Below are 27,531 nucleotides of genomic sequence, written 5' to 3'. Positions count from 1 at the left end.
TGATTGACAAACACAAAGGCGGAAAATTAAAAATTGTTTTGTTACAAGCAGTAGTGTGGCTTGCATTTATATTCAGGTCCACTGAGTCAATATTTTGTAGAGCCACCTTTTATTGTAATTACAGATGCAAGCTCTTTGGGGTATTGCTCTACCAGTTTTGCACATTAACTGAAAGTTTTTACTCATTATTCCTCAGAAAATAGCTCATGCTCGGTCAGATTAGATGAAGAGCCTCTGAACAGATGTTTTGCAACAATTCCCTACTGTGCTTTGACCGGGCCATTCGAACACATGAAAATGCTTTGAACTAAACTATTTGATTGCAGCTCTGACTGTATGTTAAGGGTTGCTGTTCTGCTGGTAGGTGAATCTCTGCTTCAGTCTCAAATATGTTGCTGCTGCAAACATCCCAGGTTTCCCTGTAGTTTGTACCATCCCTCCTCCAGCTCTGACTGGAAGGGGGATGGTACAAACTATGACCAGCTTCACTGTTCCTGCAAAAGAACATCACTCCCACAGCTTGATGCTGCCATCACCATTTTTCATTATGTGGACGGCGAGTTGAGGTTGATGACTGCCACAGTTTCATAAAGGCCAGATTTGTAGTGGGCACAACTAAAATATTCCACCTGAGCTGTGGATCTCTGCATCTCCTCCAGAGTTACTATGGGCTTTTTGGCTGTCTCTGAATTTAAAGGTGCCCTGTGAGATGTTCAAAGCCTGGGATATTGTTTTCTAACATAACCTTGCTTTAAACATCTCTACAACTTTATCCTTAACCCGTCTGCTGGGTTCCCTGGTCTTCATGATGATGTTTGTTCTCTATATAACCACCAAGGCCTTCACAGGCAGAATCTATTCACTACTCATGTGAATGAGAAGGAAGCTGGTTGTACTGGATTTTATTTTGTAATTTAGAGTAAAGTTCCTGAATACAAATGCATGCCACGCTTTTAATTTTATTAGTAACGTAGACGTTATTAACATAAAAATGGCAAGTACATATTGTGTCCATCGACTTCTCTTTAAATAAAAATATTTACCCAAACCTGCCTCATACCCAGTTGATGGTTCCTTAATATTTGGACTTTAAATGTTTTTTGTACTGACCAAAACACTTCTTGACTGTGACTGTAGGTGCATTCTGATTCTTTTAGCATTTCAATAACTTAAAGCTCTTTCAAACCTGCAGGAATTGGTGCTTTCACAGCTTACAGTACCAGTGGCAGCAGTGAAGCAAGTCTGAAATATGCTTACAGCTGGCTCAGTTCCTCCTTAGAAAGAAAAAAATGTGTCTTGAAAGTTTTATGTCTGAAAAACTGATGACCTTTAAATCAGTAGATCTCATTTAAATTGGTTGGTTCGTTGGTATAGACCCGACTTTTAAACGTAGTGTACAAACTTTCAATAGGTTTGAAATGGGGGACCTTTCCAAATTATTAATCTGAGCGGGCTTTATTTGTTCCAAAACAAGGGTGGATGTGTTTAGGATGATTGTTCTGTTGCAACACTCAATTTGTGTCCAAGTTTCAACCATCTAGTTGTTAATTTGAGGTGAAGTTGAAGTATTTGGAAGTAGTCCTACTTCATTACTCCACCACTACTACCACTGGCAGCAAAACAACCCCGCAGCATGATGCTGCCACCAATGTGTTTGACAGTTAATACAGTCTTCTTAGGTTTGAATGCCTTACTTTAACTCCTATAAACACATTCATGTTGTCACTGTAACAAACAGCACCACCTTTATCTCATCCCACCATAAAATGTTCCTCCAGAAGGCATCTGGCTTGTCCATGTGGGCAGCTGCAAATGTCCTTCCAGTTCTAAAGTACCAGCTTTAGAGCAGGAGCAAATTTAATATAACTTTCATACTCATGATGAATGAACCCCGCCCAGAATTGTAAAGATGAAGGGTTTCTCAATAAAATAAATAAGGTAAAATTATGTTAAGTAATTTGAACACTGAAATCTCAAGCAGAAGAAAGTGCTTTTTAGGTGGATTTTAAAAACCTGCAAATACTTTTAAAAAATCACCAGAAATATGTACAAAGGGATTTAATATTTAGGGTAAGATTGATAAACTCACTGCAGCATTCGGTTCAGACTCATCGAGGTCTCTGCCTTCGCCTACAAAATACAGAGCAGTCCAGATCAAAAATACAAAGAGAAAAATCATCCAAATACTACAAGAACACGATTTTTTTGTAAAACATATTGTGCAAAAATTGGTATACAGAGATGAAACCAGGACATACAAGGCTGAATGTGCCATACTCTGCCCTCAGCAGGTGGGTCAGCAGACCCGACAGGCTGGTTTGATCCCCCCAGCTCCAGCGGGCTGTGTTGAGGTAGGAGGAGATGGGGAGGTAGATGTACGGGAGAAAGCCAGCGATGAAACAAAATCCCAGAGATACAAGGCCCAAAAAAGACAGCTCCTGTTTCATTAGAAAATAAATGTTTCTTTTCAAAGTATCCACACATATTGTTTGTTTACGGTATGTAAGTAAGTTCAGTTTAGACTCTGTTTCAACGTATCCAAGACTAACCTTTAGAGCATAGAGTTGGGAAAGGACCCAAGGAACGATGACCAGCACATACAAGACCAGAGTGTGTTGGTTGCACAGCCCCAGGCCGCAGCAAAATGCACCCCAATGCATAATCTTAAAGAAACAATCACAACATTACAACACTGTTGGTTTACTGAGACATAATGAAAGGGAAGATGAAGGGTTAGTAAGGATGCGTTTGAGGGAACCACCTTCCTTCTCTGTCTGGAGTTTTCAGCACAGTGGAAGCTGGCCGTCAAGAAGAACAGAAGGCCAACGAAAAGGTTGTTGAGGGTGAAGACTTCTGCCACCATCGACCACTGCCAGCTGAGCCTGGACACAGCAAACAGGCCTCCAGCCAGGACCGCACCAGGTCCAGGACCTGTCAGCCTGACAATTAAGAAGATGTATTAATGTTTCAGAGACGCACAGATGATTGTTTCTTGACTGATTTCCAATCTCTGTTTTTTAAGACCAATAACAATTTTTAGCCAGATTCAAAATATTTTTTTCATACCTTTATGCAGTAAACAGTCATTAATCATCTACATCTATAAAGAGGTTCTCACAACTTACTGTGTTCCCTGACTTTATTATAAACACCTTAAAATGAGAACAACTCAGTTTGAGTTTTTTTCCCTCTGTAACAATTACTACGTTGAAGAAAGTCGCCATAAGCTCAAACGTAGGTATGGTGCGTTGACGGAGCGGAAAAAGGTCTGATTTGTGAAGTTTCTGACTCACTGGTCACCAGTGAGGGTCAATCATGCTAATAATTGACCAAATCTGGTCACCAACTGATTTCTCAGTGCATTTTTAACTTTAAAACATTATGTACTTTTAAGGGTTGTTAGAACACTAGTATAATAATATATTATATTGACTCTAGGAAAACAGACTGGATCTTCTAAATCAAACATTTAAGTGGAAAATTACAAAGAAAAAAATATTTTTCCACTGCAGCTTTGTTCTCCAAGCCCAAACCAATGATGAGGCTCATCACCATCCTGCTCTGATAAACAATTTAAAGTCATATATTTTATCCTCAATGTATGAAAACACTTTTTGTGTGTTGTCAGATCTCTGTGAACACTTAGGACACTCTTGCTACTGATACCGCAGCAAAAAAGTAACAGATTATTTGTAGGTACCGAGTAGTAAGAATCTGAGATATTGTTTATGACAAAACTCAAAAAAAAAGATAGAAAAAACTAAAGACAAAATAATTAAATAAATAAATGTGTTTTTGCGACATTTTCAAGGAAATATTTAAGTTTCATTCTTTCACAGAAAAAAGTATTTTCTCTTAATACAAATTTAAATATCTATTAATAATAGAAGAAATGAATGTGCTGCAGATTTGTTAAATTTGTTTTAAATACAACAGAAAATTAGCTAATTACCAGATAATCTAGATTTATGCATTAAAGCATTTGTCTCTAATCTTAAATCTGATTTTTAATGAAGTCAAAATAAGTGCATTGAAGAACATGCTGTTGGCTGATGCGTTCATAGGCTGAAAAGGTGGGAGTTCTTAGTTTTGATGCATTTATTAAATCAGATTTAAGAGTATTTGACCGATTAGAGTCAATCAAGGGAAAACTGGCTGATTTTGATCTCTGGCCAACTGACCGGTGTAGCTCTACTTTAGTTTAATTTTGAAGTATTTTTTAAAAGATGAAAGTTTTACTGAGACACTGCGAAAAAAGGCATAGAAAATCAACAAAGTCAGCAACTTCACACAGCATGCACATTTTTCAGTCAAATAAGCTTCTACTTCTTTCAGACTAATTTAGGGACCAGCAATAATCTTTCTTCTGCCCAATTTCACTTCTCGGACCAGACCTCAAACCCACTCTGTGATTTGAGGTAATTCATGAGAACTGTGTTCCCAGCAGCCGGTTGATCTCGAGCAGACGGTCACAGAAACCACCGTGGTGGAGATAGCACTTTATCCTCAGCTTCTTAAATATAACGTGCGCACAAAAGTTTTCCCTTTCCTCCTCTCCTGTGCCGTTCCCATCTCCTCTGCGGTAATTGAAGCAAACTTGGGATAATCTGTCATACGCTAAGACCCACCACTTACTAATATGAGAGACAGAGAGGGGGAAATTAGGGGGAGAAAAGGGAAAATAGTGCAGAAAAGTGTGCATTAAAGGGGTGAGACAGCGTAGGATGAAATACACGAAAAGGAAAGAAAAAGTTCATGAAGAGAGAAGGGAAAGAAAAGAAAGAAAAAAAGCAACCCAGTCCCCAGCATGCTGGCTCTGAAATATGAGCAGGCTCGACAATTAGGGAAGTCAGGCAGTATGGCCCTTTCCACTATTGTGTGGAGTGGCTTAGAGTCCTCATCAGCCTATCAGCTAACTGACAGGCAGAGAGCTGCTCTATTCAGCACCGCAGATACAAGCTGCAGGCCAAACGGCTGCCAGGTCCCTTATGACCCCACAATCCCTTGCCGGTGACAGCTTCAAGCTCCATAGCAAATTAGGCGCTCTCACATTACAATCGCAGAAGACAGATTCCATTAACGGTATCTGAAATTGAGTAGAGAGCAGGCCTGTTATCAGACCTGACTCATAAGCACCGCCATTAATCACAAGGCATGATACCATTTATACATTTCCAGCTCTCTGCCTGCCGCTGTGATAGTCAGCCACAAAAGGCCTGATGAGACTTAGGCTAGGGGAACAATGGAGCTTTCTGAGGAAAGCACGGCAAATCAGGGAAAAAAGGAAAGGGAGAGCGAGAGAAGGGTAGAAAAAAAAAACTCCAGCTTGCTGACTACTCCCCATTTTCTCTCTCACCCTCCATTTTCCCTGTGTTCCCTGAATGAGACTGTACAGTATATGTGAGAGTGTGTGCACTTAAAATGGGGGGTGGGGCATCGAGTCGTGGGTCTTAATAAGAGATAGCAGCGTCTTTCCCATTGCACCGCTCCAGGAATTAGTTGTAACTTGCAGGAAGGATGAAGAAGGGTGGTAGTGTGAGGGAGGGGAGCAGATGGGGACTTTTGTTGAGGTGCAGAGACCTCCCGCACCCATAATTTTACCTCACTGCATGACAATTAACCCACAGCTCATGCACTTAGCAGGGGGGCTGGTTTGGGGGTTGCACAGGGTGAAGGGTAGTCATGGGGGGTCCACCAATGTGGTTATTGCACAAAGTCCACCCCTGCTACTGAAGTTCGTCTGATGGCCACATTTTACATCGCACACACTCCTGTTTTCCGGCTTCTTTATACTCTCCAAGTGCCTGCCAAATCTCTCTGGTAGAGCTTGTCAGTCATTAGGAGTGCAATGATGTGAGTACAGTGCAGCTTGTAAATGACCTGTCTGCCTGAGCGGGACCACCTGCGTCCCAGTCTGCCTCCTAGGCATTTCCACAACTCACTCCTGCAGGCTGGATGTTCTTAGTGCGTCTGGATATAAACAAGACACATCCTGGCACAGGGATGGCCGTGTTCCCTGGTATGTCCACTCAGCACAGAGCAGGATGCTGCTCTGTGACAATTGGCTAGTTGAGACTTAGCAGAATAATGTCAACATTCTACCCCCAACTGCAACACCCTGCCAAAAAATGTCTTCATCATCATTTGGGTAATTAACTGAATGGTAGATACATAAAATGTCATTAAAACATTATTTTATGTCAGTAATTCAATTAAAAAGACAAACTCATATTACATAAATTAATAGCAAACTAAAAGATATATTTCAAGTGCTTAGTTCTGTTATTTTGATAATTATGCCCTTTTCGCAAATAAAAGCCCAATTCAGAATTTTATGAGTATATGCATTCAACATAGTCAGGGCTCCTTTTGCCTGATCATTGCAGCGTGGCATGGAGGCAATCAGCTTCTGGCTCTGCTGAGGTGTCATGGAAGCCCAGGTTGCTTTGATAAAAAGCCTTCATCTCATCTGCATTGTTGGATCTGGTTTCTCTCATCTTCCCCCTGACAAAACTCAACAGATTCTTCATGGGATTTAGGTCAAGTCAACCAAGCTCCATGATACTATGGTTAATAAACCAGGGGTGGGTACCTGTGGCAGTGTGGGCAGGTGCCAAGTCCTGCTGGAAAACTCCATCAGCTCCATAAACCTCGTCAGCAGAGGAAGGCATGAAGTTCTGTGAATCTGTCCCAAACTCTTTGCTTCACAATCTTCTCAAGGCTGCAGTTATCCCTGTTGCTGGTGCAACTTTCTCTTCCACCTAACTTCCCATGAACATGCTTGGATCCAGAACTCTATGAACAGCAATGACGTTTTGCAGCTTGCAGCAGTATATTCCTTGATTGTCGAGGGCAGCACATAATATTTCTGGATTAACATATTGGTCTTATGTGATATTCTAATTTTCTGAGATACTGAATTCTGGTTTTTTATAAGCTGTAAGTCACAATCATCTACATTTCCATAAATAAACAACTCGTATCACTGTGTGTAATAAATCAATATAATACTTTGACTTACTGAACTAAATTATTGAAATAAGTAAACTTTTCAATGATACACTGTAATAATAAATAACAAAATTAATGTATTAAATTCAATTTGTTGCAATTTAAAAAGCCTGAATGATGGCATTTAATTTATGAAACAAAAATGTTTTAAATAGTTATAAATTAAACTTAAAATTCAGAACTGCAAAATAAATTACTCTTTGTACCCTTGAAGAATACAAGAATATCTCAGAATAATCAACTTGAAGAACCAAATGAAACCTTCATGTTCACCCACTCTGTTCTACAACGTCGGCCGGACCAACGCCAGCATCAGTCGTCTGCTAAATAACAACACACAAAAGCCTACACCAGCACTCTGTACTGAATGAGGATTTACAATAGAGTTGGCCAAGGAAGCCGCTGTCACACCACCCAGGGGAGCAGACAATACCACAGCTGTGCTACTGTGGATCAGAGCTGCGCTGCTCACTAACTGAGTGGTGGCAGCGCTGGAAAGGAATCACACATTCCTGAAGAGGGTAGAAAGCCCCCGGAGAGGAGGTGGCCAGCTCAGGCTGAGGCCGAGGTTTCCAGCTGGCCCTGGCTCACACACCCCGGGGGCTCCCCCCTGGACAGGACCCCAGCCAGGGTACTTAGCAGCTATTATATGAAGGGCAACTGTCTGATGTATTGCTTTGAAGTTTCAAAGCCAAGCAAGATAGGCAAACATTTAAATGATAATGTATGTCAGGAAATCAAAGGCTGAGCTAAATCGAATACTGCAAAGTGTGAGTTTTTCATTATTAAATGATAAACTGCTACATGAATATTATGCCATTATACTGAACTTTGTATTGTGCGCAGTCTTATTAACGATGAGTAGTAACAGCTGTGTCTCTTAAAAGCTACAGAATGCATAAGAAATAGAAGAAATCTTTTATTTCTTTTAGATTTTATTGAACATTTCTTAACTGCATCATTTAGTTAAATTATTAACTGGGATCATGTCTGGACATTAAAGAAATGTTTCATTTAGTAACGTTTTCTTTATAGTTATTTCAATGTAAAACTCAAATGTTTATAATATTTTTTCCTATTTAACCTGAAAGAACGCCAAAAACTCATGACATACCTTTACGTGAGCAAAACATTTATCAGGAAGCAGCAGCTGAGTTTTTTATAAACTTGCTTTTAATTGCTGATTCTGGGTAATCGCTGTCTTAGCGCTGAGAAGATTTTGACAGTCGACCATCAGATCCCGCTCCAGCACCTGAACTTAGTGAATTTATTAAAGGTACTGCACTTAAATGGTTCCGATCATATCTAGACGACTGTCTCTTCTACAGCAGTCCCACTGCATGATGGAGTTCACTCATTGCCAGCAAAAATACTGCCACTTAACTTTTCAACAGAGATAACGTGCACATTTCAGTCCAGTACTGGCTTCTCTACAATGGCTTCATGTTTATTTCTAAATAAAGTTTAAAATTTTAATTAGAAGAAAAACACCTGAAAGAAAAAGCATCCAAATCTTTAACTAATTTGTTGCATCATGGAGATAACAAAGCTTTTTGGATCACTGCTCTTATTATATATATGTATTGGAGAATGCTCTCCATCTCCATATTAGGGTTGCTAAGTCTTAGAAAACTTTCAATCTTTGCCTTAGCTTTTGATAGTAGTTGTTCTTGACATTTTACTTACATATTTATGTATTGTAGGCATATGCACTTATTTTCATTTGACCCTTTATCCTTATTTCCTTATTTTCTTTGTCTTATTTCACTTAAGTTTGTGTGTTGCTTTCATCTAAACTTCCTGTGTGTTCCTTTGCGGCAGCAAGGAGTTGCTTGTAAATGTGTTGTTAAAAAAACATAACTCCTGACCTTTGATCTTGATTTAAAATATTGATTAACTCACAAATCATAGATAAATTACTAAACCGACAAAACAAATTTTTTTTCTTTTTATGATTCTGCTGAAGGGAAAAATATTACAGTATTTAATATGAATACGTTTAAAAATTTAAATATCACTACAAACTGTTACAAACATCAAAGAGGGAAAAATATGAGAAATTATTTCGTCCACTCAGACCTTTTCTTCTGAAACCTACATATTTGTACAATTTTTCAGCCAATCACAAATCTAGGAACCTTCATTGCGTTCCTTGTCCCATCCTGTGTTCAGACGTGAGGCTGCTGGAGAAGGATAAATGAAGGTCCCGGGTCCTGCCGATCAGACGTCCCTCCTTCCAGGAGAACGCTCCTGAGCTACAAGTGCGTGTAAAATTAATCACCACAATTCTCCACAAACAATACAGCCACTGACATGACAATTTCTCCCAGAATGCCATCTTAATCTCCACCCCACACACAAAAATTACAAGAAAAAAAAAAAAACAATTTACAAAAACCTTCTGTGTACGCAATTCCCTGAATACCATTTCTATTGCGGCTTTTTCCAACGAAGTCATTAGGCACACACCAGCGATACATAAATGTTGCTGTATAGATTCCATTAACTAATTCTGGGTGAATTGTAATTGCCGAGTCTGATCTGTCTCTGTGCCTGGTGCCTTATTAAGGCTGCCTGTGGTGGGCGAGGAATGTAATATTGACGTCCGAGACAGACACAATCTCAGGCCCACGGGCAAAAGGAATATTAAACTGCTACTGTATTCTGCTGTCTATCCGCCTCTTTGCCACCCCTCAGCTCTATCCACATCCCGTAGCCAGTAATGAGGAAATAACATCTTCATTAGACATCTGTTTAACTGTATTAGTGGATAGGTCCTGGGGGAACCATTGGTCATGCTGAGGATGGGAAGAGCAGAGGAGGTCTAGTGGACTACAATATGACAAGAGATACAGCAGAAAGGGAACAAAACACTCTGTGGATTGTGGTGTTCTGGAGAAGCACCGGGAAATCGGACGGTGACCTGAATCAGCTGGGTTTATGCTTGAGCCTGGCTGAAAGCTAAAAATACCACCTTTTTTCAGTCAGTGAATGTATTATACAAATAGGTTTTGATAACCTCAACAGTCTTCTGTGTGGAAGTTGTTATTAGGGGAAGAAATCCCATTTAGCTGTTATGAGTGTCAGCTTCAGAACAGGAAACTATAAAACCTGGAGGATTTTTCTGTATTTTAGATTTTTAGTAACTTTTGGCTTTTTCTGAGAAATCGTTTTATTTTACTATAAACCAAAAATTATATTTCTGACAATTCAATTTATCCATAAAATTAAAAAAGTGGATCAAAATAAATGTTATTGAGGTTACAGTATGTAGGAAACATAGTGTGATGAATTAATGTAAAGATCAGGAAAAAATACAAAGATCAGCTTTAAAGATTGTAATAAACTTAAAATGGGTCAACCAAATGGAAATAAAGTATTTTCATGGTATTAAGAGTTTTTAAAACTTGAATTTGCTAAAATCGGTACCGGAAGTTCAGATCTTTACAAAATCGGTGATGGGAAATCGCCGGTGCATCTCTGGAGAAACACTTTTTCTTGTGTGTACTGGGGATAAAGATTTCATCTGAGCGCAGCAGATGTGAGAAGGAGGGCAGCCTGGTCACCTGCAGGGAGAAGTGAGAAAGCCACCTAACAAAACAAACCTATTCAGCTGTTCGCACCAACATAATACACCTTACTCCTGTGGAAAAACAGCCCACCTGAGCGAGGAGACACAGTGCCATCCTGACCATATGGTGAAGGTCCTTATAAGGAGCAGGAGATGGCAGCAAGCCCATCCTCTTGTCCACTGAGGCATCAGCTGTGCCACATGGGCTGACTCTTGGCAGAGGAGCTTCTCACAGGTGTGCGTTTTCTCCCGAGGGAAAGGGAGGCCAGACGTGTTTGCTTCCGCAGGTCTGTTATGTAATCATGTGATCAAACCAAAACTGCTGACGGCTGAGTGTTTTTATTCCCGATGTGATGGCTGTCAGCGCTCTTAACGCGCCCGCTCCTGGTTTCTCAGGATAAGCTCAGAAACGGGGAGAGATTCCTCTCAGGTAGCAGAGATTCAGAACAGCTTTAGCAGATAAACTGTGAAACGAGAGAGAGCACAGAATATCGAGCTGTCTGGATTATCCCGCTACGAATGGTGCATTCCTCCACAAACTCATGGCTGAGACCTGTGGCACTTCACCAAACGTTTCCTCCGTGAAACCTCGGAGCACAATCACTGGTGATTATCATTGCGTCCAGCATCCTCAAAGGTTTGTCAGGCCACGGTGTGGAAACATAAAAAGACATGCAATTTGGCCATCAAACCGCATGATCGAGCCAAGAGGGCTGTAATTGACAAATCAAAGGAAGGCTAAAATGCTGCATTTAAACTTATGCAAGAGAGAGAATTGGCTTCTGAGCCTATCAACTTACATTCCCTCCACATTAACCACGGCAATCTGGCCGACTAATTTAAACTGATACATCAAAGGCTTGCCATGTTGGGTGTATTCCAGACAAATTTCAAGGTCTTACAAATTTATCATTTGGGGGAAACTGCCAACAAGTACCCGCATTAATTTCAATATTTTTTCCCATCTGAACATAATCACATGACGCAAACGTTTGATTGGGGTTGGGTATATTTCTGAGCTGAAGCATTCTGCACACAAAAGTAGTACAAAGAGACAAAAATAGTGTTTCTGAACCTAATTACTGAGGGAAAATACTCAGCAAAGTTGTGTCACTTCAGAGGAGGGAGCAGATATGAAGAAGAATCAGCTGGTCGTTTTTCTAATGAAGAAAAGGTCAGAGCAGAATTTACCCACAGGGAATAAATCGGTGTTGATATTCTGGACTCATCCAGAGTACAGGGCTACAGAGTGATCAGGTCAAAATGACATAGTTTTCCATACTCAGATTTCCAGTCTCATTGGCCCATTTTTTAAATATAAATACAGCAATTTACAGCAGATATGACTCCAGCTGTGCCAGGGACTCCACACAGAAAGTAAGGTAAGGGATGTACAGATGGATATATGGACACACAAATGGAAGGATCACCAAAGGAATAGATGGACGGACAGATGGCTGGTCATCCTAAGCAAACGTGAAAAACAACTCTCTTTTAACCTAAGGATACTTCCAGCAAAACCAGACTCAGTATAAGCAGCCATTAGCCATGACCAACTAGGTTTTAAAAGGACAGATAAAACATTCAAGCCCAGGGGTACTTTCTTTTTTTAGATTCGGTGGTACTTGTGGCCTTTATTGACAGGAATCAAAGAGGAAACGGCAAGAAAGAGAAGGGGGGAAGGCATGCAGAATAGGTCTCAAGGTCTTGAATCAAACCTTAGTGAACAGACGGATGTACAGGCAGGCGGGCGGATGGACGGGCGGACAGACGGAGGGACGGACGGGTGGACAGACAGAGGGATGGACGGAGTGACCGGCGGACAGACGGAGGGATGGACAGACGGAGTGACCGGCGGACAGACGGACGGATGGACAGAGGGACCGGCGGACAGACGGAGGGATGGATGGACAGACTACTTTCCTTCCCTACCTATCAAACTCTGGTAAAAACTTAAAGCAAAGTCCATAGTTTTCAAGACAGCATAGGAACTCCGGTTTTCTCCCAGAAGTATACATTTGCCCATCAACAGGCCCTCATCAGAAACCTCTCTCTACACAAAATGTCCCACAGACTCAGAGCTCACTCTAAAGTAGGCCCAGAACAGATAAAAACTAAAGCTTTTTATGCTTATTTTTCCGAACTGAAAGCACAGATTATACATTCACACTGCAGCTTATGCAATGAGACACTGCTCTGGCTCAAGTCTGCTCTATCCCATTGAACCCTGTTGGGTGGAGGGTATGGTTTTAGCTGCTCATAATGACCATTTATTGGAGTATAATCCACAAGTGAATCTAAATCCTCAGAGATTACAATGAGGCTACGGTTAACAAGCACACTTAAAGCTAAAAATCACCCTGCCATTTTTTCTGGCAATGGAACAAAAAAAGAAACTAATTCTCCAACTGGCTAGATGATGAGTATATGCAATAAAACTTCAGTGACAGTAGTCGAAACTGCAGCCTCAGTTCCTTAAAAGTGTGTAGGAGACTGCTAGTGCAGTCTGAACTAAAGGCTTTTTGCCTGTGGTCCCTAATTCATGTCATAACATTTTTGCTGACAAACACACATACGGGCCAAGCACCGCACATCTGGCAACAATCTTCATTTGCTCTCCTGCTGTTCGCTCACAGAAATTACATCATGCTTAACAAATCTCATTATGAAAGAAGCAAATTAGATGTGCAAGACTGAAAATGTTTTGGTATGCATGAACAGGGAAAAAAAGTGAAATGGTCCCACTAAGCCATCACCAACAATGCAATGTGGAAAATTACTGTGATCAGCATATGGGTGATGCAAGACTCCTGCTAACCACCTGAGATAAAAAGACGCACAAAGAAGGACTGCATCAAATATTTCTTACATGATGGAGTCAGCATGCAGGTGAAACTGCATGGTGGGTAGATGACAATGCAGAGACTGTAACCTATGTTCACGGCTGAGTGAGGGGAAAGGTGGCTGAGCAGAGGCGAGAGGCAGGAGCACAGTTAGTGATCCTGTTCACCTCAGACACTGTAGGCAAGGGGGGGAAGATTAGAAATCGTGCCATGTCAGGATTGGGAGCATGCTGGGCAGCGCTGGGGCAGGAGAACATGGGACGTCAGAGTAGGAGGAGCTGCAGGGCACGATAATTGTGATATACATACACACACACGCACCATCACAATGGGAGGCTGATGGGTAAATAGGCAAGGAAAGGCGGTGGGAGGAAGGAGGGTGGCTGGGTTCTGCTGCTGAATACTGAACAGAGGATCAGGGACGCCACTGCATGTCAGTCAGGACCTAAAAATATTGCTCAATGTAACAGACGGCATCGAGATGCAAAAAAGTAAGCAGAAATGTCTTCTTCCTTTTGTTATAGCGCAATTTACAGAGCCCTGTTAAAGTATTCATACCGCTAGAGCCTTTTTTTATATTTTGTCAAAAAATGTTTAAACATATGGCCAACATTTGATCTCCCCTTAATATGATACCCCCAAATAAAACCCAGTCCAACCAGTCGCACTCAAAAGTCAACAAATTAGTAAACAAGAGTCCAAATTACATTTATTTCTCAAGACCAATAACACAATTAAACAAATAATGATCATAAACCAGAACGCAATCAACCGCACAGTAAAAATAAATAATGATTGGAACAAAAAACAATAATGAGCAAATGCCAATGCTCAAATAAAACCACGAGAAGTCCTATTTAAACCAAACATGTGGAAAGGGGGCTCTGGTCAGATTAGATCTAAGCTACATTTATGGTCTACATGCAAAAGGCTATATGTGTCACAAAAACAACAATGCTCATCACCTTGAACACACCATCCCCAACAGGAAACATGGCGGTGGCATTATCATGCTTTGAACATGCTTTTTTGCATCAGGGACAGGGAGGCTGGTCACATTTGATGCAGAAAGGTATGGAGCTAAGTGCAGGGCAATCCTGGAGGAAAACCTGTTAGAAGCTGCAAAAGCCTTGCGGCTGGGACAGAGGTCTACCTTCCAGCAGGACAACAACCCTAAATATACAGTCGGAGCAACAATGAAAAGGCTTGCATCAAAGCCTATTAATGTGTTGGAAAGGTCACATTCCAGACCTACATCTAGTGGTAATACATAAATTGGCTGTTCACAATTTTACTACTCTCTTCCACTGCTTCCCCCTCCTGGGCGGTGGAAAGAGTACTTTGAGGATCTCCTCAATCCTGCCATCACGCATTCCGTGGTGGAAACAGAGGCTGGGGACTCGGGGTTGGACTCTTTCATCACCCAGGCTGAAGTCACCGAGGTGGTTAAAAAGCTCTGCGGTGGCAAGGCTTCGGGGGTGGATGAGATCCGCCCTGAGTACCTCAAGTCTCTGGATGTTGTTGGGCTGTCATGGTTGACATGCCTCTTCAACGGAGAAGGCATTTGACTGTGTCCCTAATGATGCCCTGTGGGGGGTGCTCCAGGAGTATGGAATCGGGGGCCCTTTATTAGGGGCCATCCGGTCCCTGTACGAGTGGAGCAGGAGTTTGGTCCGCATTGCCGGCACTAAGTCGGACCTGTTCCCGGTGCATGTTGGACTCCAGCAGGGCTGCCCTTTTTCACCGGTCTGTTCATAACTTTTATGGACAGGATTTCTAGACCCAGCCAAGGGCCGGAGGGGGTCTGGTTTGGGGACCAGTGGATTTCGTCTCTTCTTTTTGCAGATGACGTGGTCCTGCTGGCCCCCTCTAGTCAAGACCTACAACATGCACTGTGGCGGTTTGCAGCCAAGTGTGAAGTGGCTGGGATGAAGATCAGCTCCTCCAAGTCCGAGGCCATGGTTCTCGACCGGAAAAGGGTGGTTTGTCCTCTTCAGGTTGGAGGGGAGTTCCTCGCTCAAGTGGAGGAGTTTAAGTATCTCGGGGTCTTGTTCACAAGTGAGGGAAGAATGGAGCGGGAGATCAACAGATGGATCGGTGCGGCTGCCGCAGTAATGGGGGCACTGTGCCGGTCCGTTGTGGTGAAGAGAGAGCTGAGCTGAAAAGAAAAGCTCTCAATCTACGTTCCTACGTTCCTACCCTCATCTATGGCCATGAACTTTGGGTCATGACCGAAAGAACGAGATCCCGGATACAAGCAGCTGAAATGAGCTTCCTCCGTAGGGTGGCCGGGCACTCCCTTAGAGATAGGGTGAGGAGCTCGGCCATCCGGGAGGGGCTCGGAGTAGAGCCGCTGCTCCTCCACATCGAGAGGAGCCAGTTGAGGTGGCTCGGACATCTATACCGGATGCCTCCTGGACGCCTTCCTCGGGAGGTGTTCCAGGCACGTCCCACCGGGAGGAGGCCCAGGGGACGGCCCAGAACACGCTGGAGGAACTGTGTCTCTCGGCTGGCCTGGGATCGCCTTGGGCTCCCCCCGGAGGAGCTGGAGGAGGTGTCTGGGGAGAGGGACGTCTGGGCGTCTCTGCTGAGTCTGCTGCCCCCGCGACCCGGTCCCAGATAAGCGGAAGACGACGAGTACGAGTACAATTTTACTAAACTTAGATTTGACATAGAATACAATTTTTTGTTTCTACATAATAAAGCTGGTAAAAACTTAACATCGCAGCTGTAATTGCAGTAAACTGGTTCTTTTTCCTTCCAATGCAGAATTACGCTCCACTTTGTGTTAATCTATCACATAAAATCCTTATAAAATACAGTACAGACCAAAAGTTTGGACACACCTTCTCATTCAAAGAGTTTTCTTTATTTTCATGACTATGAATATTGTAGCTTCACACTGAAGGCATCAAAACTATGAATTAACACGTGGAATTATATACTGAACAAAAAAGTGTGAAGCAACTGAAAATATGTCTTATATTCCAGGTTCTTCAAAGTAGCCACCTTTTGCTTTGATTACTGATCCGCACACTCTTGGCATTCTGTTGATGAGCTTCAAGAGGTAGTCACCTGAAATGGTTTTCACTTCACAGGTGTGCCCTGTCAGGTTTAATAAGTGGGATTTCAAGCCTTATAAATGGGGTTGGGACCATCAGTTGTGTTGTGCAGGAGGTGGATACAGTACACAGCTGATAGTCCTACTGAATAGACTGTTAGAATTTGTATTATGGCAAGAAAAAAGCAGCTAAGTAAAGAAAAACGAGTGGCCATCATTACTTTAAGAAATGAAGGTCAGTCAGTCCGAACAATTGGGAAAACTTTGAAAGTGTCCCCAGGTGCAGTCGCAAAAACCATCAAGTGCTACAAAGAAACTGGCTCACATGAGGACCGTCCCAGGAAAGGAAGACCAAGAGTCACCTCTGCTGCGGACGATAAGTTCATCCGAGTCACCAGCCTCAGAAATCGCAGGTTAACAGCAGCTCAGATTAGAGAACAGGTCAATGCCACACAGAGTTCTAGTAGCAGACACATCTCTAGAACAACTGTTAAGAGGAGACTGTGTGAATCAGGCCTTCATGGTAAAATAGCTGCTAGGAAACCACTGCTGAGGACAGGCAACAAGCAGAAGAGACTTGTTTGGGCTAAAGAACACAAGGAATGGACATTAGACCAGTGGAAATCTGTGCTTTGGTCTGATGAGTCCAAGTTTGAGATCTTTGGTTCCAACCACCGTGTCTTTGTGCAGCGCAGAAGAGGTGGATGGATGGACTCTACATGCCTGGTTCCCACCGTGAAGCATGGAGGAGGAGGTGTGATGGTGCTTTGCTGGCGACACTGTTGGGGATTTATTCAAAATTGAAGGCATACTGAACCAGCATGGCTACCACAGCATCTTGCAGCGGCATGCTATTCCATCCGGTTTGTGTTTAGTTGGACCATCATTTATTTTTCAACAGGACAATGACCCCAAACACACCTCCAGGCTGTGTAAGGGCTATTTGACCAAGAAGGAGAGTGATGGGGTGCTGCGCCAGATGACCTGGCCTCCACAGTCACCGGACCTGAACCCAATCGAGATGGTTTGGGGTGAGCTGGACCGCAGAGTGAAGGCAAAAGGGCCAACAAGTGCTAAGCATCTCTGGGAACTCCTTCAAGACTGTTGGAAAACCATTTCAGGTGACTACCTCTTGAAGCTCATCAACAGAATGCCAAGAGTGTGTGGAGCAGTAATCAAAGCAAAAGGTGGCTACTTTGAAGAACCTAGAAAATAAGACATATATTCAGTTGTTTCACACTTTTTTGTTCAGTATATAATTCCACGTGTGTTAATTCATAGTTTTGATGCCTTCAGTGTGAAGCTACAATATTCATAGTCAAGAAAATAAAGAAAACTCTTTGAATGAGAAGGTGTGTCCAAACTTTTGGTCTGTACTGTACATACAGCTTGTTTGATTGGGTTAAAATGTGACAAAACATGGAAAAGTTACAGGGGTGTGAATACTTTTGCAAGGTTCTGTTTGAGCAATAATGTTTGTTAAGTTCTCTATGCTGATTGGATCTTCCTACCTGCAGACTGTTAGACTTAAGCAACCACAAGCTGCAGCTCCCAGAAGGCTGCACATAAGGTTGACACTGTGAGCTGGAGACAAGGAGGGCAGCAGATACATAGACAAGCGGGCCAAGAGGGTGAAGACTGGATATCCTGGAGGATGAGCCACCTAAGAACAAAATGACAAAATTAGACCTACTTCCAGGAGAAACAGAGCAAAATATTTATACACTTAAACAGATTAACACAAAGTACTGAATAAGTATGTGAAATATGATCATTTTACAAATAAGCTCAAGCTAAGTCAGACTGGATGGAGAGCAGATTCTCAGTTTTATTTACCAATGCAGCTCTGGCAGCATGTTTAAGGTCTTCGTCCCACTGGAAGGTGACTCTTCACAGGTTTGTTTTTTGGGGATTGAAGAAAAACTCATTTAGCTCAATCTGCCTTAGCATCAGTTCTGACCAGCTTCCTTATCTTTGCAGAAGAAAAGCATCCTGAGAACCTGATGCTTCCACCACCATATGTCACTGTAGGCCAAAAAATTCAAATTTCCGTCTTTCTGACCAGGGTACCACTTTCCACATGTTTGCTGTGTGACCTTCAAGGCTTGTGGCAAACCTTAAACTGGACCTCTTAAGGTTTCTTTACTAGTGTTAAATATCTGGCAAATCTTTCAAAAAATGCCAGATTTGTGTGGTGCACTAATTGCTGTCCTTTCAACAGATTCATCCACTTGAGCGTTGGATCTCTGCAACTCCTCCTGAGCTACTATGAGCTCTTTGCCTGCTTCTCAGATTAATACTCAGCTTGACCAGCCTGTCAATTTAGAGGGACCACCAAGTATTGGTAGATTTGCAGTTTAATTAGGTGATTTTTGAAGGCAGTTTGTTGAATTTGAGTTTATTTTGAGGCATCAAAGTAAAGAATGTCTGAATATAAATGCAAATTAAAATTAGATTTTAATCTGCAAAAAAATGAATACCATCTAACAGTTTCCCTACTAATTTTTTCTTCTGTTTTGCTCCAATTTGTTTTGGTCCATCACATCTATTGTGGTTGTAACGTGACAAAATGTCAAGAAATTTAAAGGGTATGAATTCTTTTGAAAGGCACTGTTATGCTGGTAATCATATACTACAGAAATGAGAAAAGTCACACAGCTCCATATGACTGCTGTTGACTTTGCTATGATACTACAGCCCTCATTTCCTCCTGCTTTCTTTGGCCTCTTCCCAAGGACAACACTGTTCCCCCGGGCCCATGATGAAGCACGTGGTGCTCAACAGCCTCAGCCCCCGAGCCACCTAAGAGCCGCAGTTGCTCTCGCCTGGGGGATCTCGGCAATCACAGCAATTAGCTGCTAAGTCTCCTCCACCCAGATAAAGGCTCCGTCATTAAACACAGGCTCATTCCCTGGCACTGATAACACAAGCCGTGCAGGCAGGGAGAAGGGACAGCTCCTCACAAATGAGAACAGAACTGAAAGGTGAAAAAGTGACTGATTCCACAGTCACCTCAAACACGGAAAAGTCTCGGTGGTTAGTTTCAGCAACAAAAAAGAATAAATCTGGGTGAATATGAAAAGACGGCACAGAGTTGGAGATGTATCTAAACGACTAAAAGAAGGTCAAACGAGGGATTGTTTGAAGGATTCAGGGAGAACTAAACAACCGATACAAGTATTCAGACATGCTGCTGAAGGCCACATGAAGCAACTGGAAGCAGGACTCTACAGCTCTGGAGACTAGAAGAGGGGGCCCAGCAGCTTGGGGCAAAGAGATGGCCTGTGTGGCCCTGGGGAGGCCTGAACGGCAGACAGGCAGGCCACACGGACTGCAGCACTAACCACAGGATTACTGGCATAGTGACACCGACACAGCCTCCCTAAAAGGATCACAGCAGCCTAATAAACTTTATTAAATAATAAAACTTATTATAACTGTTAACCCGATTTAGTTCATTCTTTGCGGCTTACACACACACACAAAAAAGAGGGGTGGATATAATAAGCCTTATACCGTACATAAGGCAAAGCCTACAAAAGCCATCGCCTTACCATTGACTTTAATTGGATTTGAAAAACGGGTTGCAAATTATAGCATTCTCTACTTGCAACTTAGTAAAATAAGTGTACAGAAAAGAAGCGAAAAAACCTGTGGACTGAAAGTAAATTAATCTGCTTTCTGCCCATGCTTAATTAAACTTCCCTAATGCTTATAAGAGTTAATGAGTGAATTGATTAAACAATACGGTTAATACTTACCCCCAGCTCACATGCAGTGGTGATCAGCTCTCCTGTGGAAGAGTAGGGAAGGAAATTAATGTAAACCCAATAATTATTATTAAGAGACGAGTCTGCTCCCAAAGTTTTCCCAAATCAAATACTTGCACTGGGGTTTTGCATTAATTTGCCAGGATCAAAACCTGCAAATCTTCCCAGTGTGACATTTCCTAAGCGGCACGCTCATTCTCTTCATCTTCCGCGTCTCCCCTGATGCCGCCCTCCCTTCCTCTGCACACACACATAGATATAAACAAGCGCACAAACCATGAGACTCCCTCTCCAATGCCCTGTCACACAAAGACCCACATATGCTGATCTGAGAATAATGCTTCGACTCCCATCCTCCCTGTGCATCAGGGTCCCTTCCCTTCCTCCTTTCTTTCACGTTCAATGTGCCTCTCTGAGGCTCCCACACTCCCAGTGTCTTAATGTCTCCTTTAGTCCGTTGGGCACAAACAGAAAAGGCTACGTTGCTGACAGTCACAGAATGAGGTAAGCTTTAAAAAATAAGAGCCGGCTGCACAGTTCTCTGACAAGCTCTGTGTGAGGCACAGCGCAAAGTGAAAAGAAAACCCCTAAAAGCTATTTGAGGCAGCTTTAATGTATCTGGGCGCAAACCCATTTGTGCCAGAATACACCCAGAGCGTTTCAAATTATACTGATTTCTCACCCAATGTCTGCATCTCCCACTCATGGAAATTGAAATTTGGTTCAGAATAAATGACATTGATAAATGCTTGGGGATCAGGACGGCTCCCTCTACTGGTGCTCCAGGGGTAGTCCTCTCCAGTGAGAACGCTGTTTTGTTTTACCAGCATCAGTGCTGGCAGAATAATGGGTCGAATATTTTATACTAAAAGAAAAAAATAAATCACATTTGAAGAGCATTTAGGTGAAATTTACGTGTCAAACCTTTAAATCAGCGTCAATATAGAGTCCAATAAAACTACAAACTTTAATGTATTTTATTCGGATTTTATGTGACAGACCAAGACAAAGTTGTGCATCACTTTGAAGTGAATGGATCCAATGCAACCTGATGCCTTCAGAGATCACCTAATAAGTAAATAAAGTTCCCCTGTGGGTAATTTATAAATACAACTGTTAGAGCCTGAGATGTGTTAAAAGAACATTAGAGAACAAACAGCCTATTCAAAACCAAAGCTAACCCCAGACAGGTTTAAGAAATTTAAAACAGTTTTAGGGTATCTCATTGAGCACTGATCAATCCATCAACAGAACATGAAGAGTATGGCACAGCTGCAAATCTACCAGGACAGAACTGTTGATCTACACTGAAGGCAAAAAAGGAGAGCATTAATTACAGAAGAAGCCAAGAGGACCACAGTCTCTCCTTACTGAGCTTATATAAACACATTTCCTTACATTGAAGGACAAATAGAAAGTTAATAACTTTAAAATCATCCGTTGTAAAACCTAGTATGAAATGTTTAAAAGGGGTGCAACAAACAACACTTCCTGAATCAACGGGCCTTTAGTAAAACATGGTGGTGGTAGTGTCATGCTGTAAGGAGGCTTTTCTCCAGCAGGAACAGGGAAGTTGGTAAGAATCAAAGGGAAGAAGGATGGAACTAAATAAAGCCAAATCCTGAATAAAAACCTGTTAGAGGCTACAAAAGACTTGAGACTTGGGTGAGACCCTATACATTCAGCCAGATCTACAGTGGAGTGGTTTCAAGCAAAGCATATTCATGTGTTAAAATGGCCCAGTCAAAGGCCTGACCGGAAATCCAACTGAGCCACAAATCACGGTAGGATTGGGGCTTGAATATTCATCACAATATTTTTTTGATGATATGATAAAATGTATAAAAGTGATTTTTTTTTTTTTGGTTATAACTGTGTCACTGCAAACAGTTAGAACCTCATAAAATAAAAATGCTCTAAAAATGTATCAAAAAAGGCGTCCCTAAAGCAGTTACACTGAGTTGTGCAACAGTGTGTTATGTTGTATATAAACTCTAAATGGCAAATGCTGTTCATCCTGTTGCACTGAGCTTCAGCTAGTTTGCAAAGAATGAGCAAAAATCTTAGTCTCTATATGTTGAAAGCTGGCACCTAACCTGTAACTGCAGTGTAAGTAGATTTTACTGATTATTGACTCCGGATACAAAACCACTTTTTCTGATTTGTCTTAAAAAAACACAGAATTTTCCTTCTACTTTGCAATTATGTTAAACCACATTGAAGCTTGTGGTTGTAAAATGACAAACGTTTAAAAAGTTCAAGGGGTAGGAATACTTTGGCAAGGCCCTGAAAAAACATAAATCGTTATTTCAAATGAAAGCAGCTGTAGGTGTGTTTACACATCAGAAATAAACATGTGCAGAGCAAGAACACCGTCCACAACAACCTTCCATTTTAGAGCAGAATGGCTGAATTTCAGATGGCACTGGATGCCTCACATGTTTTGCAACCTTGTCAATACAGCGAATTATGATGCCTAAAATTCTGCCACACGAGGAGCCCAAACACTTATCAGTCTAATGGACCATGAAGTCAGAACTCCTCCACCTGCACGGCTTAAATGTTTTTATGGCTCCGTTTCACCTGGCATCAGCCGCCAGCTACCAGCCATCATTCCGCATCGCACTTTCTCATCCTTCATCGGTTTCTCAATTTCACTCATTTTCCCTCGGTAGTGGCACACTTCTGCCCCATTCAGCACAGAAACTAGCACTAAGCCAAACATTCATTTCAGTGCCACAGAGATGTGGTTCTGCAGCCCCAGTACTAAAACGGGAAAATATTGACTCTACAGGGATGCAGCACTGGTGCCAAAAGTCTTTGTGATTGTGGAGCATGGGCACCCACATCAGTCTTCCCATAATCCCCATCATTTCCACACTTCACATTCCTAGACAACAGCGTACCCACAGGGCTGCGCTCAAGCCTCTCCAGGGCACATCACACCTAAAGAGATTAGGACACAGAGACGGAGACCTGGAGGATTCGGAAGGGTGTTCAGCTGGCACTATCAGAGCGGGCATCCTGCACCGTCCCTAAACGCTGTGGAGAAGGGGCTGGCCATTTTTTCAAAGACCCTGCTAGACAGCAGCACAACCAGCAGGGCTACTCAGCGCTCTGATTGCTTGCTCCTCTCCTCCACTCTTTTCCATCTGGTCGAGCTTTTCTTATCCTTTCATTCTCAAGAAGCGCTTTCCTTTCTGCAACTCGCATGTCTGAGAAGTTCACACCTAACAAGTAGAGTCTTCATGCCCTCAAGTCTACATTTATAAGTGCAGCCTTGCTATCACTCCTGAAAAAAATAATTGCATGAGGCATTCAATGTTAGGGTTAGGGTTTATACATCAGGAAATAGTAAAAGTGACCCGACCTCAAGTGTCTAAAATATTCAGCAGATTCTACACTCTTATATCAGTCAGTCATTTTCTACCGCTTATTCCATAGTGGGTCGCGGGGAAGCTGGTGTCTATCTCCAGCAGTCTATGGGCGAGAGGCAGGGTACACTCTGGACAGGTTTCCAGTCCATCGCAGAGCAACACACAAACAACCACGCACACACTCATTCATACACATAAGGGCAATTTAGAGTTACCAATTAACCTAACAGGCATGTCTTTGGACTGTGGGAGGAAGCCGGAGTACCCGGTGAGAACCCACGCATGCACGGGGAGAACATGCAAACTTCATGCAGAAAGACCCCAGGCCAGGAATCGAACCCAGGACCTTCTTGCTGCAAGGCAACAGTGCTACCAACTGCACCACCGTGCAGCCCACACTCTTATGTATGAAACAAAAATGAACAACAGTAGAAAAGCAAAACTTACCTCCCATTCAGTGTAAACAGAAGAGCATAAATTACCCCAAGAGTTGAACTTTTTAAAAGCTGCAGGTGCCTTATATTTTAACTTACATATATGATCTTTATGTTATACCAACGCTTTTCTGAGATTAAGTGGTTAGTTTTGACATACCAACTCTTGAAATTTCGCTAATACCCATAATATTATAAGATAATAATTGAAAACCCTAGATCTAAAAGTATTTTTTATTTATTTTGTATTTTAAAACAGCATTTTAATTGTTCAAAATGTATCAGACAGAAATAAAGGGATTTTAACACTTCAATTATGCTGGTTTTTATTTATAGTGGCAGACTGGGAAATTGAAAAGCCTTTCAATAATCTGTATTTTTTTTAAAGTTGCTTGCCTTATTCTTTATTAATATAGATTAACCAGATTAATTTAGAGCTGTTAATTTTCTGTAGTATTTAAATAAAAGTACGTTTATCTGCAGAACCATGGACAGCACCATCTAACGAGGTGCCGCTCTATTGGCCGCCGCCAGAAAACAATAACAAAGCCATGTGACCTCGGAAGCATGAGTTAGCCTGGTAGCACCAACCTGAGTCTCCCCCGGGTACAGTCCTCTGCACACAGGGTACATACACAGCTGTTACGAAGGCGACCGTAGTTCCGGTCAGTATCCAGTCCCCCCTCTGTTCCACAAACATGTTGCTGTGCCGTAAAATCCAGGAAGCTGCCAGCGGTGTGTTGCTTAGCTAGCAAGCTAAAGTTAGCATACCTCCACATTTACAGCTACAGATTCTAGACTGAACTCTGACATATTTCCTGTTGTTAACAGCGCTGTTAGACACACAAAGTAAATCTAAGTTTGCATTGAGTCTAAACCTGTGGTTTTATCTTTAAAAGCATGATAGTTGGATACGTTGAGGCGTTTTTGTTCCCCTGGAAATAGCATCAGGAGCCACGCCGACGAGCAAACCTCGCGATATTACCGAACGGGATGTAATTATCTGGAAGTAATGAAGGGGCAAAGTGGTTTTATTTCACAATAAATGTGCAGATATAAACCACTCGGTGTTTGCCACAAATACAGCAGTTCCCATTGTTTTTATTTCCACCCATATCGAGAAAAATGGTCAATCCATGTCTGTGTTTATTTTTGTTTCTTGTTTTTTTGTATGAGGTGGGACTCCAGAAGCAAATTAATTCTCCATGTGTTTATTGCAGTGCATAGTTTATTGAAGGATGCTCATCTGTAGCAATAAAATTGTATTCATCATTTTAATTGTTTTTAAAAAACACATCTGGTATTTTTAAAACTGTGCAACCCTGCAGCTCAGTAATCAATTATTCAGATTAATTGTTTCACCCCTAAAGGCAAGCTGACCTTGTAAAACAATAATATTTGTATTTTTGATTGTTGTGTTAACATGGTTACAATCTGATGCTGAGCTTAATCTTTTCTTTGTGGTTGACTACAAATAGATATCAGCAAATAATAACCATATATCCAGGATTGCTTTTAAGCTCAGCCAATTAACAGTTTGGCCCCTGAATCAAATTCTCATCATTTGCCCATATTTTAGAGGAGGTCTGTATATATATTTGAGTCTGCATGTATAATTTAGATGCTGTGTGAATTAGGGAAGTTAAAATTCATTGAAGTTGTATGTCATATCATCAGTCTTCTCTGAAAACCAACAATTCAGATGTATCACTATGAGACCTAAGTGAAAACAACGTGCATACATACCATAAATAATGCAAAAATCTAACTGACACAGAATCACTGAAACATTTTGGGTTGCTTAAAATATTTAACAGTATTTCTTGACCTACACAGTGAACAAATAAATAAAACGAAATAGAATACAAAAGATTTACATGCATTGCAGCTTATGTAAAGTCTTTTCTAAAAATCTTACTTTCTTACTTAATTAAAGCTACACTTTATTACAGTTAAAGATTTTTATAATTAACATGAGATACTGAATCTCATAAATGTCTCACATACGCCCATATTTCACAGGTCAAAGGGTGACTGTACGTAGGAAATTGGCCTATTGAACTGATAATAATCCCAGCCCGTCATAAATGAGTCTGATCCCTCAGTAAATTGAGCCCTTGGTGAGGTGGAGTGGTGTCAGCACCTAACCAACTCTCGGATGGCTCTATAATCCTCCTCTTCCTCTTGCCGCCACCCTCGCCATCTAATCAGCCTCCAACACACACACGCACACACAACGCTCACACCACTCTGACACGCGAAAACCAAAGCACTCACCCTTCCTCAGACAGGGGGGCTCGGGGGTGGCTCAGCCATCTCTTCAGTGTGATGTCACTGCTAATCCAAGCTCAGTTATCTGCTGGGCTACGGCGCTGGCAGAGGCATGTCGGGCAGAGATGGGGGTTAATAAAGCACGTCATAAAGGCTTCTATTTTCATTTCCTACACTGTATGCATTAAAGCTCAATAGAGTGCTTATATAGACACAAACGTGGAGCTCTGATAGGAGAGAAAAAACATTTACTGAGGCCTCTAATTCCAATTCAAGGCACACAGGAATCATTAGTCTGCTGGATTAAGCACCCCTCCCATATGCTTCCACAAAATGCAAGGCCTTTTTTATTGACAGCTTGTCCAAAGAGAGGAATTACCCAAACGGTTGAAACTATCGTTTCAAATGGCATCACACTATTAACATTAATAGCAGCTGTATTAAATTCATTATCTTTTCAGATTGTGTGCGAGGTGTGCGATAACGTATGCGTGTATTTGCATGGCAGTGTGTGTGATTAGAGAGTTGTAATGTTCCAGCTCTGGGGATTTATTGCATAAGATAAGAAAGGGCATTAATGGTAAATCGTGATGGTCCAGTGGAGCAAAACTGTTAGGGTGGAAATGCCTCCTTTGTCGAGACCTTTCTGCACAAACAACCAACATGTCGTCTTGCTTTTTTTGCTGCTAACATTTCATAACAAACAGAAACAGCAGAGGGATGCATGAGCAAGTGCTTACGAGGCAACCGAGTGAAATTCCATCTATTTGGTTCTGTATTTTCCCCTACTTACCCCATATCTGTTTTAATCTTACCTTAAGCATCCTTGAAATGAGGTGTAATCCAGTTAAGCCCTTTTGAATCTGCTTCAGAGCCATTTTACACCCATTCATCACCCCGCAAACATTCTCTGCTAAACACATTCACTGGTCCACGAGCCAAAATGTTCATACTCTAAACACCAAAAGATTAAAACGCTGCACTCTTTGTGAGTGCAAAAAGCCAGACACTAAATAACGCAGCTGAGATTTGGGACAGTTTGTCTCATTAGAAGGTCACAGTAAAAAAGCACAACAGTCATCACCTATAGTATAGATTTATATACGATGAAGCTGGACTTTTGGATGTTTTGGTGGGTGCAAAAAAATTATGTAAATCCCAAACCTTTGACTTTCTGATTACTAGCTTTCTGA

General features: G+C 41.9%; 1 protein-coding gene across 3 annotated transcripts in view; it reads right to left on the bottom strand.

Annotated features, from left to right (window-relative positions):
* tmem260 (transmembrane protein 260) overlaps positions 1 to 25,038 on the bottom strand; it is a 41,998-nt gene extending 16,960 nt beyond the window's left edge. Inside the window, exons 1-7 of one of the 3 annotated variants that reach the window (XM_047345959.1) lie at positions 24,659 to 25,038; positions 20,248 to 20,279; positions 17,998 to 18,149; positions 2,762 to 2,939; positions 2,550 to 2,663; positions 2,259 to 2,438; positions 2,090 to 2,130 (exon numbers count right to left, since the gene is read on the bottom strand). In XM_047345959.1, coding sequence (XP_047201915.1) covers positions 2,090 to 2,130; positions 2,259 to 2,438; positions 2,550 to 2,663; positions 2,762 to 2,939; positions 17,998 to 18,149; positions 20,248 to 20,279; positions 24,659 to 24,767 — 806 coding nt within the window. In that variant the 5' untranslated portion in view covers positions 24,768 to 25,038. The remainder of the gene's footprint in view (positions 1 to 2,089; positions 2,131 to 2,258; positions 2,439 to 2,549; positions 2,664 to 2,761; positions 2,940 to 17,997; positions 18,150 to 20,247; positions 20,280 to 24,658) is intronic. The other 2 variants (XM_047345960.1, XM_047345961.1) reach the window with 2 other exon arrangements.
* Between the last annotated feature and the right edge of the window lie 2,493 nt (positions 25,039 to 27,531).

This window comes from Girardinichthys multiradiatus, chromosome 19 (assembly GCF_021462225.1).
Source record: "Girardinichthys multiradiatus isolate DD_20200921_A chromosome 19, DD_fGirMul_XY1, whole genome shotgun sequence".
Classification (NCBI taxonomy): Eukaryota; Metazoa; Chordata; class Actinopteri; order Cyprinodontiformes; family Goodeidae; genus Girardinichthys; species Girardinichthys multiradiatus.
The sequence above is the reverse complement of the archived record's forward strand: the minus strand, read 5'-3'. Positions and strand labels throughout refer to the sequence as shown.